This window comes from Lathyrus oleraceus, chromosome 6, assembly GCF_024323335.1.
Source record: "Lathyrus oleraceus cultivar Zhongwan6 chromosome 6, CAAS_Psat_ZW6_1.0, whole genome shotgun sequence".
NCBI classification, from domain to species: Eukaryota; Viridiplantae; Streptophyta; class Magnoliopsida; order Fabales; family Fabaceae; genus Lathyrus; species Lathyrus oleraceus.
Genome location: NC_066584.1, coordinates 326,530,839 through 326,542,483, shown reverse-complemented (window position 1 = coordinate 326,542,483; position 11,645 = coordinate 326,530,839). Strand labels below are relative to the sequence as shown.

The following is an 11,645-nucleotide window of genomic DNA, read 5'->3' as shown; positions in this document are numbered from 1 at the left end:
AATAAAATGATAAGATTATGTAATATATGTCATCAACCCGGACACAATAAGAAAAAAATGTCTCAATCTAGGAGCAACCTCTGCATCATAATTTAGTACCTCCTTTCAATTTTTTCAACCTTTGATTTTGATATATTAATAATTTTTTGTTACAACAAGATTAACAAAAAACATCCCTCCAACTTGAACACACTTAAAATCGAACATGTCTAAATAAATAACACAAACAACAAATATCAAAACAGATGAAAATACTTAACCACAACATTTAAAAATAACATTTCTAACTGATTACAACAATCAAACTGATGTCATCTGATATTTTTACTCGCATCCAACCACGTACGCCATCGAGTCTCTCAATACTTCTATTTTTTTCTCGTTCAGGTATGTTTCCATCTAACCAACGAACCAACTCCCTTTTTAGTTGCTCGAAACGACAAATATTCCAAAACATCATCTCCATCCTAGGTTTGTCTCTCGAATAAATCACTTTTCCATAGCGACGGCGAAGACGAAACATGTTTGCAATATAGTGAAAAGAGATGTGGAAAAATGAATCATCCAACACATCTATTTATATAAAAAAAAAATTACACAATATACGGAGGCATCCGAGCAATTGGTGTCTCCTTTTTTTTTTTTGAAATTGGGATAGTTTAAAAAATAATTAAAAGTGGTTATTTTAAGTTTTTTTTTTGAAATGAGGAGGTATTTGAGTAAAAAAATTCAATTGTGATAGCATAAAATCAAATTGAATTGTCTAAATGATTTAAGTGTTCTGATATGAAATCACGACGAAACCCTAATCTTTTTTTACCCGAAACCAAAAAGGGATTTTTCTAATTCTTAATTTCATGTTCTAGCCATTTTTCCTATCAAGCAATGCGATGGATTCCAACAACAAATCTTCCGAACAAGTCATTTCAGAATTGGTTGAAATGGGTTTTGACCATTCCACAATTCTCGAAGCCATAAAAGTAGTGGGTCTATCGATTCCAAGCGTTGTGGAACATATCTTCAATACTAACACTAGTACTCGTAAAAGCAGTGATCGTGAACCATCCACTAGTAATGGAAATGCTCTCAAAAAACGAACTTTTTCATCTTCCTTTCAAGTTCCAAAGCCCAGAACAATCAACCATTATTTTCAATCCAGTGATAAAGGCAATGACAGAAAGAAAAATGCTATTGTTGTTGTCGTTGATGATGATGATGATGTGGAAGAGTATAATAAGGCTTTACCTCAAATGGGAAGTGATATTGATCGAGGTGTTCCTCGAGATTTGGATGTTGCATTGGATTGGGAACAAAGGGCTAGCATTTTGTTGCAAAAGCATTTTGGTTTTTCAGCCTTGAAGAGTTTTCAGAAGGAAGCTCTCTCTGCTTGGATTGCAAACAAGGACTGTCTTGTCCTGGCTGCAACTGGATCTGGTTTTGTTCTTTATCCTTACATGAATGTTATTAGAACGATAATTTGAACGAAATTTTAAAAGATTAATGCAGTTGACACAGTTCAATGAGTAGTTAATGGGTATATAAGGAGTTAACCTCAAATTTGAATCTTAGCCATATTTTAGGTGTTCCAGCTACATGTCAATTTTAGCACTTAAAAATATAGGTTAATCACATTTATATATGCTTTTAATAAGTTGCTATACCTAATCTATGTATTATTCACTTGTTGAATTGTGTTAACCATGTGTGGGAGCTGTGTTAATCTTTTAGAAGTTGTCGAATTTTGTTTTCCTTATTTAGATTTATATATAATTTCTGCTATCTTTATTTGTTCATACTTGTGTTCTGTGTAGCTGTTGTGCATCCATTCATAGTGTTAATTTTTGGCAGGGAAATCTCTGTGCTTTCAGATTCCGGCTTTGTTAACCGGGAAAGTGGTGGTTGTGATTTCGCCTTTAATAAGCCTAATGCATGATCAATGCTTAAAGCTAACAAAACATGGAATCAGTGCCTGTTTTCTTGGCTCTGGGCAGCCTGATAATACTGTTGAAAAGAAAGCAATGAGAGGCATGTATAATATAGTGTATGTTTGCCCAGAGACAGTTCTAAGGTATGGTTAATGCCTTTGGGGCCTTGAAGCATGTCTGTGTCTTAGAAATCTTCGCTTTTCTGTCTTTTTGTTCTTCTTATGTTTGGTAACTGCAATACAATTCAATGTAGATTGATTCAACCTCTGCAGAAGCTTGCAGAAGGCCGTGGTATAGCTTTGTTTGCAATTGATGAGGTACACTGTGTTTCTAAATGGGGTCATGATTTCCGTCCTGCTTACAGGTCTGTTACTTTTATCCCTTCCTATTTATTCACTGTTTATGTATCAATTAGTATGCATACAACATCTTAAATCATCACAGCTTGTGATTTGTCTTTTCAATTTTATTAAAGAAACTAAGATCAATTGTTGTTGATTTTTTCGATTATCAAATATATTACTTTTCTCCTTTGGTTTTGCATAGTTCTCAATTTCTTAGCGTATTTATTCTACCGTTGTTAGTATGATATATTTTATAATGTCTTCTCTTGTTTCAGCCGACTATCTGCATTGAGGGAAAATTTCACTGCTAGCAAGCTAAAATCCCTGAAATTTGATATACCTCTAATGGCATTGACAGCTACAGCTACAAAGAGAGTTCAAGAAGACATTTTAAAATCACTACGCATGTCAAAAGATACAAATGTTGTTCTCACATCATTTTTTCGACCTAATTTACGCTTCACGGTGAGTTTGTGATGACGATTTGTATTCCTATCTTTCTTGTGACTCCATAACACATCAAGTTCACTGTGCTTCACACAGGTAAAGAATAGTAGAACATCATGGGCTTCTTATGAAAAAGATTTTCATGAGCTGATTAAAGTATATGGTGGAAAAAATAAAAATGGTGGAAATAAAAAAGCTTTCACCTCAGATGATACAGATGATGTTTCCATTTGCTCTGATTCTGGTGGAATGTCTGATACAGACAGTATTTCTTCTTATGATGTGGACGGAGACCAAGATGACTATGATGATAGAGATACTAATGCAATGTGCTCACGAAACACCGGAAAGCATAAAAGAAGAAAATTGACAATTGAGTTCCTGGAAAATGATGTTGATGTCTTTCAAAGTGCGGATGACTTGGATGGTACTGATTTTCTGCTATCTCAGTTTATTACAAATAATTGATTATATTTAGTTGAGAAACTGAAAGCAATTTCTGTACTAGTATTAACATCTAAGATTCCTAATTATATGTATTGGTTATTTTTAGTTACATGTGGTGAATTTTGTGTGCAACCTCTTCCCAAGCAATGTGAGTTATCTGAGACAATTGATCCACCTACAAAACCAGAAAAAAGACTCGAAATGCTTAAGGAGCCTTTGGGACAAGGACCTACAATTATATATGTACCCACCAGAAAAGAAACTGTGAAAATTGCTAAGTATCTATGCAACTCTGGCGTGAAGGCTGCTGCTTATAATGCCGGGGTATGCATTATATTTCTATTCAATTCTAAGAATCGGGATGATCATGTCTTAACAAGAGAGTCTTCAATTCTAAGACACCGTGAAGTACTAGGAAGCAGAAGAGTTTAAAACTTGTTATAACATATTTTTCTTTCATTTTTCATTTTAAAAGATTCTAGCACACTCCACTGTAGATTTCATTGAAGTGAGCTCAATAGTTATTTTTACATTATGATATAAGAAATGTTTGCTGCCCATTCTCCTGCCATCTTTGATCTCAATTTCTTTCTCCAGCTGCCGAAGTTGCATCTAAGAAGGACTCATAAAGAGTTTCATGAAAATACTTTAGAGGTATGGATCTGAATCCTTAACAGAATATTCTAGACATCTCAGTTCAATATTATCTACACAACTACTCTTGTTTTTCTGGGGGAAGGGGGTGTTTAAAGAGGGACTGATATATTTTTTTCATTTGAATTCGCATTGCCAATTATCGGTTTTTGTATGTCATCTTTTAATACCTATATTTGATATGCTGGATTCAGAAATTTAGTTGTGCTTTTATCATCTTCAGGTTGTTGTTGCAACAATAGCATTTGGAATGGGAATTGACAAATCGAATGTTAGAAGAATCATTCACTATGGTTGGCCGCAGGTCTTTTTTTCAAATAAACTTTTCCTGACATACTCGATTATAGATCAAGTTTATCTGTATTTTCTTGTTCATTCTATGTTTTATACTATCACTCCCTAAGTTGCCAAATATTTTTCATTAGGATATACCTCAATTAATTGTATATGTAATTTTCTTAGAGTTTGGAAGCCTACTACCAAGAAGCTGGACGGGCTGGTCGAGATGGGAAATTAGCAGATTGCAGTAAGTTTAGTTATACTGGAGTATGATTTTTACCCCGTATTGTAGTTTTCCTTTCTCCTTCTCGTCATTCTCTTTTGAATTTTGAACTTATGTTACTCCTTTGATTCACATAATAAGTGGGTTGCTTATTATTTTATTCTTTTGCACTTGTATTTGTCCCCCATTTTCAACCAGTTCTATATGCAAACCTAGCAAGGAAGCCATCACTTTTGCCAAGTCGTAGAAGTGAAGAAATGATAAAACAAGCGTATATCATGTTGTCTGATTGTTTCAGGTTTGCTATGATGATGAATATATATTTTTCTTGCTTTTGGATTTTACGTTAGTACTAAATTTTATTGTCTGTGTGCAGATATGGAATGAATATTTCATGTTGTCGAGCAAAGACACTTGTAGAATACTTTGGAGAGGATTTCAGCCATCAGAAATGTCTCTTGTATGTGAAGTTTGGTCTCAATGCCTTGCTGTTTTATTATGTTTAACAGTTTAAGCATTGGTTGAAGTGAAAATATATTCTAAAATAAGAGAAACTTGAAATCATTTACGTGTTTTAAATTTAAAAAGTAGCCTGTATCGAATGAATCACCTTGTTTATCGCATTAGCCTATCTATTTTTATCTGCAATCAAATGATTCTTTTGTGGCTGTATCTACTTGTAGTGTGTTAAATCGAGTCATTTATTAATTCATGTTAGCTTTTACACGGTCATTGTAATTTTCATGATGAACCTCCTTTCATGCAGATGTGATGTGTGCACTAATGGACCACCTCAAAGGAAGAATCTAATAGAGGAAGCTTGTATTTTACTGCAAACTATAGGGTCCCATAATGTATGTCGAATACTTTAGTTTCATATTTATGTTATACCAACTACACTTGTATGTGTGTCTTATATGTACCTGTAGTGCATGGTCCAATGATTGCATTTTCTATGTTACATGGTAAGAGGAAAGAAACTGATGTAGCATGGATGCTAATTTTTCAGGCACGTAACTATTCCATGGATTCCTCGTATAACGATGATATCCATTTTGATTCCAAGGATAGAAGACTAGGAGAGAGGCCAAGTCTTATGACGTTAGTTAGAAATATAAGGGAGCAGGTAAACCTACGTATAATTATCAGCTCACACCGAGTCGTTGTTATGGTGAATGCTCTATGCAGTTACTAGTTTATGTAACAAATTTTAATTTTCTTCCATATATGATGGTCATGTGCAGTTTCAAAAATTTATAACAACTGATATATTGTGGTGGAGAGGCCTTACTCGAATTTTGGAAGCTAAAGGATATATCAGAGAAGGAGATAACAAGGTATACTCGCTTCAACAAATAATTTAACCTATCGTAAGATATTAAAATAGCTTGTTTATAACTTCAATTGTTGAAAGTGTTGTATTTGTTACCACTAAAAAAAAATTAAGTTATATAAACATTTGCGCAGTGACCCTACATGGAGGTAATTTAACATGATGATCTTTATCTGCAAATATGAAGCCTTGTTCCGTGCGTGTTGGTAATTCAACTGCGTTCTGACTTCAAGTTTTCCACTGTCGAATTGCAGACCAATGTTCAGATAAAATACCCGGAACTAACAGAACTAGGTTTGGAATTTGTGAAGTCCATGACTGAAGAAACTTTTTATGTTTACCCTGAGGCAGATATGTTGCTTGAAACAAAAACTGACAAACCATTTTCCTCATTCTCAGAATGGGGAAAAGGTTGGGCTGATCCTGAGATCCGTCGCCAGCGTCTAGAAAGAATGCAACATGATAGAAGTCCAACGAAGCGGCAAAGCCCCGGAAAGCGAAGAAAGAGGAAAGGTAGAAAAGCGAAACCTGATTTGAGGACTTCTCGAGGTAGACTAACAGCAAAACTCTCAAAACTTAAGTGACAAGCAACGTTTTTCTTTTTCTATTTTATTTGTGTTCCCACCTTGGTTTGAAACTAATCATAACAACCTCTTGTGATATCTTTGAGAAGAAATGTTGTAGTAACCCCAAATCAAAGCAAAGCATAAAATTTTGCATTGTTTTACTCATATATCCATCAAGCATAAACATAACGTGTGATGGACATTGGCAATATCGTTTTTGCCATAATAGGCTTCTCTGCATCGTTCATATTTTGTGTGCCAAACCTCAAGACATGGCAAAGGAAGCAAGTGACTTTGGAAAAACTAAAAATCATTAGGGAGGCTTTGGAAGAAGCAGAAGAAAGAGTAGTGAGATTCCAAGAAAGGCATGATCGAATATTGAATCACATAAGCGCATGTTACTTGACGAATGCAGAGGTTGTCGAGGCCTTAGCAGGTGCTCGACAAAACATGAACCAGGCATTGGAATTTGCTGTTGAATTGAGGACGATTCAGTTTAAAACCATAAGCTCTTTCCCAAATGCAGTCCATATAGTTAATGGTACAACCAATACAAGTTCAACAAGAGGTGCTTGAATTGCTATTTTTTTTGTCAATGTTTGGTTTAAAGATAACTTGGATTCTAATGTTCAATAGATTTTATTGTTAGTTTTTTTAAATTTAAATATTATTATTATTATTATTATTATTATTATTATTATTATTATTATTATTATTATTATTATTATCATTATTTTACATTTTCTTCATGACATATCACGGAAAAAAAAGTCTATTTTCTATTTTGTTGTGATTGTTTGAGATAAATTTAGAAATAATTAATTGGTTTAGATACATTTTTATTAATCTATTTTGATTAAATAGTTTTTTTAGTCCCTACACTTCTAAATCTAACATCTTATTCTTCTTCCTAAATGATAAAGAATGAAGACATGATTAAATGATAAAGAATGAAGAAACTTCTCAAAATGATTATGTTATGGATGATAAAATATGCTATTTCATGATAATATATCCTAAATTTTCTTTTTGAAAATTCAAAATTTTAATCTATGCAATTGATTTCACATACATCACAATCAATTGTGCTTTTGTATTTTTGCAAACTTTTGATCATCCAATCCATTGCACCCTTTGTACATTCGATTGTTTGAGCTTAATTTTTCAAAATTTAACGTTACACATGATACAATTGATTGCATCATTTTCTTCGATCGATTGTGATATTAATATTTTTAGAAAATTGTTTCATTAAATGCACCTCTTCATGGTTCCTTGTTTATAGCTTTTCACAACAAATTTCACACCTTCTCATGAATCATCAAGAGTCACCTCTTGATTCAAAAGGGTGTGAATGGTACTATAAAAGTAGATAATATTTATCTGAAGAATTCATCTCTTTTAAATTTCTCTTCCTAAAATTTCTCATTGTATTTCCCTGCATCAGTGAAAACTTTCGAGCATTAGGAACTTGCACTTCATTTTTCATAAATCAAAATTCGTGAAAAGTACTTGAACACTTAGAAATATTTTTGTGAGATATCATATTGAGTGATAGAGAAGGAATTCGACAAGTTATGATTCATTGTTTTCCTACTACTTCAAATCTCACTTATCAAATACTCAGTGTTGTAAAAATACATTGTTATCCAGGATTGTTGGAAACAAGAGAGTGAAAAAGAAAGAATTAATTTCTTTTTCTGTTTTGTAAAATCACAAGGTGATGTGCCTTAGTGGTTTAGTTAGAAGCTTGTGTATAAGTTGTACAAAGTTATGACTATAGTTAAATCTCTTACATGTAGTAAGAAGACTAGACGTACTCTCGGATTGTGAGAGAACTAATATAATCCTTAGATGTTCTTTATTTTTCCTGCATTTTATAGTTTTCGTAACATACACCAAACCAGTAAAATAAAGAAATACTCCACTAAAATCCATAAATTTTTAAAGTACGTAATTCACCCCCTCTTAGGTGCACTATATTCTTACAAACAACGCCACATCCCTAATGACCATCAACCTTAAAATATTTCATCACTAAAAAAAGGAAAAGATGGAAGACAAGTTTTTAAATTCAAAAATCGCAATGATTTTAAGTTGCCAACTACGATTTAAGCATCTAATAAATTTTACAACAAAATCCCCATTTTGAAATACTTTCCTCCTAGTTCTTTTCTGATTGACAATGTGAATGAATCGTTTTTGCATATCATAAATGTTTTCTTTAAGTTTCATTCTAAAAAGTTTATACTCGTGGATTAATGTGTCAATCCTAACCCTTTTTAACTCTGATGTTCCTTCATGAGTAATTTGAAGGGTGTCCTACATTTCTCTTGCGGTCTCGCAGTGAAAAATACACAAAAACTCATGAAGACCAAAAATGGTAGTGATGATAGTTTTAACTTTTAAATTGCGTTGCACGTTCTCTTTTTCTTCTTTGGTCCAATCATCTGTATCTTTGTTAACCATTACATCATTAACTTAATGTGTGAGAATAAGTACCATATTTCAAAAAATTTCAAATATCATAATCCATTCCTTTTATGAAGATTCTCTTCTTCTCTTTCCACAAAGTATACCATTCTCCATAGAAGGAGAGACCATGTTTAGGGAATCGTTTGAAGTCATTCATTCTTCCTATGACAATTAGTCTTATAACCGGAGTTAAACTCCGATGTTACTTGTTGACCAAGTGAATCATAACACAAGAGGAAGGGAGAGATGAATTGTGATATTCAAAATTTGTGATTAATTATAAATATTTTTACTTTTAAAATCGTTTATGTTAGCAAATAAAAATTAGATAGAAGAAAAATAGAGATGGAGATAGATAGAAAATAAAATAATCAACATAAATTTAAAGGAGAAAAGTTTAGAGAGAGTGAACTAGAGATTTATACAGGTTGGGCCTAAATAACTCACTTACTTATGTCTCAAATAGTTTTCTCTTGAGAGTTTAACTAAAATCAGACTTGAGCTTTTGCCGGATCAACCCACGAACCTTCAACAATCAAACAAAGCTTTTACACAGTCCGAACTCAAGAACTTTCACCCAAGCATTTTTCAGGTTTAGATTACAATCTTTAAGTCCTTTACAAATACAATTCACAAGAGAACCACACTCTTGAATAAAAAAATTTAATCATAACATCAACTACAACACATCTCTCACAAGGTTTTTTTGGTCTTTTAACACTACAAAAATTCTCGTGAAAAGTAAACCTAAAAACAACGAGAGTAGAAGAAAAATATGAGGATTTCTATTTAGAATTTCGGTGCAAAATGAAACGAGAAGATACCTTCTTTATATAGAAAAAATTTGACTCAAAAAAGGAAATGATATGTGCGCCATTTTAATGACTTAATCGATTAACCCTAACTGATAATCGGTTAAGAGCTTTCAAAATGCAACAACCTTATTTTAAAAAAGGAAACCTTAAAAGACTACACGGTTTAATCGATTAAGAGTTCATTTACCTTGATCTAATCAATTGGACTAATTCCTTAATCGGTTAGTGATGACATTCTATCATTGCATAATATTACAAACATTTTTTATAGAATCGGTGAAATTTTAAGCAAATTACGAGCTAAAGTGATGAAAAAATGAGAAGAATAGTAGAAGAGAAAGAAATTGTGGACTTCGAAAAAATAAGAAGAATGGGAAGAAAAAATAAAGCAATTAGCCTATGGATTTCTCGCGATCGCGATGCCATTTTTGTGGTCGTGATGAAGAGCTATCGCGATCGCGATGTTTTTGATAGTGGTCGCGATGGGTCATTTGTCAGACACGCTTTTTGCTGATTAAATAAAAAGTGACAGAAAAAAGTTATACAATAAGGATTTTGAGAGTTTTTGAGCCATTGGAGACCATATTCTTAATTGATTTTCATGTAATCTTCATCTAAACTCATGGTAATAATTTGTATCACTATGAGTAGCTAGATTTCTCTTGATTGGGTTTTAGTAAATACACTTAATTTTACTATGTTGGATCATATGATTGTTTAATGTTATGGGCATGATTTGATTATATATTTCCTATTCAGTTACTTTTGTGTTTATTGCTCTTTGGGTGTTGACGAACTCACAATGAATTTATATGAGTAGAGATTAGTGACCCCAACTCTACCGATCAGAAATACAATAATTATTCAACTTAGTAATTAACTAGGAATATGGAAATATAAATCGTGGCTAGAGAATTAACGCACTTAGATCGCCTAATTTTGCTATCCAACTCGCCTAAGGAATTAGGAAATTGCAGTCCAAATTAGTGAGCACTATGTGACACCCTAAAATCAATTTTTTTATATCACATATAAAACACAATTTGTTTTGTGAAATATTTATATAATATAATAAACATGGCATCACATTAATTCAAAATAACATCACACATATCATATACGAGTACTTATTCAAACATTGAATCAAAATATGGAATTTAAAAGTAAAATCCCGACCCCGATGTCACAATACAAAAACCTTATTACAAGCCCAAACATACTAGCAAACTTAACGGTTCAACATACATAAAAAACAAAGGAAAACTAATGAATAGGTCTTCTACACCATCATCAATAAGAGTACCACAATATTCCCCAGTCTCGATATAAGGATATCCTTCACATAGATTCAATCATGAAGACATAGAAACAGAGATTTGAGAATACATTCTATAAATCATATGGCATAATAATAAAAGGGTAGTATAAATCACAACATACAACACCATACAATCTTACAACATTACATAGAGTTACACAGTATTATGCACCATACAATGAATACTTATGCAATGCACTTTATCCTTTAATCTAAATGCAAATGGTATTGGTCACTGAAATCATGACTTATTCTGGAAGGACACACATTCTACATTCCATAACATAACTCTTCATGAGTTATATAATGTAGGAGTACATATGAGCTACATTATTCACTACAACACTCTCTCTAGATGTCCGTAGGCTCTCAAATGTATAGGAGGATGTGCATGCTACATACATACTCCAACACTTTCGCTAAACTCTAATCTAGGAGGACATGCGAGATAAATCTGTATTCCAACATTCTCTATAGACATCCATAGACTCTCAGCTGTATAGGAGTACATGTGAGCTACATCATACTACGACACACTCTCTAGAGTCACCCCCCCCCCCTCTATCATGATGATTGATGATCAGGCATAGGCGAATTCCTCCCGAACCTCCTTCCTTTCTGGGAACACATTTACCTTGATTACCATATTAGTATGTTTTACAAGGTTTTACCAAATATTTACTTTAATTTCCGCATTAGGGTTTCACAATGTTTTCATTAAACCTTCAACTTGATTTCCACTTTGCGCTTCACAATGATTTTACCAAACATTTGACTCATTATCTAAGGTTCACCTCACCATCAATTATTATATACAAT

At 32.9% G+C, this 11,645-nt stretch overlaps 1 protein-coding gene across 1 annotated transcript; it reads left to right on the top strand.

Moving 5' to 3' along the window:
- The first annotated feature begins 747 nt into the window (after positions 1-747).
- On the top strand, positions 748-6,876 carry LOC127093169 (ATP-dependent DNA helicase Q-like SIM). Its single transcript, XM_051032069.1, has 16 exons — positions 748-1,434; positions 1,849-2,068; positions 2,179-2,289; positions 2,545-2,734; positions 2,813-3,143; positions 3,270-3,487; positions 3,761-3,817; positions 4,041-4,121; positions 4,280-4,343; positions 4,518-4,617; positions 4,696-4,779; positions 5,086-5,173; positions 5,329-5,445; positions 5,564-5,656; positions 5,907-6,201; positions 6,448-6,876. The coding sequence occupies exons 1-16, from the start codon at positions 891-893 to the stop codon at positions 6,792-6,794; spliced, it is 2,940 nt and encodes a 979-aa protein (XP_050888026.1). The 5' UTR covers positions 748-890; the 3' UTR covers positions 6,795-6,876.
- Positions 6,877-11,645: the final 4,769 nt, after the last annotated feature.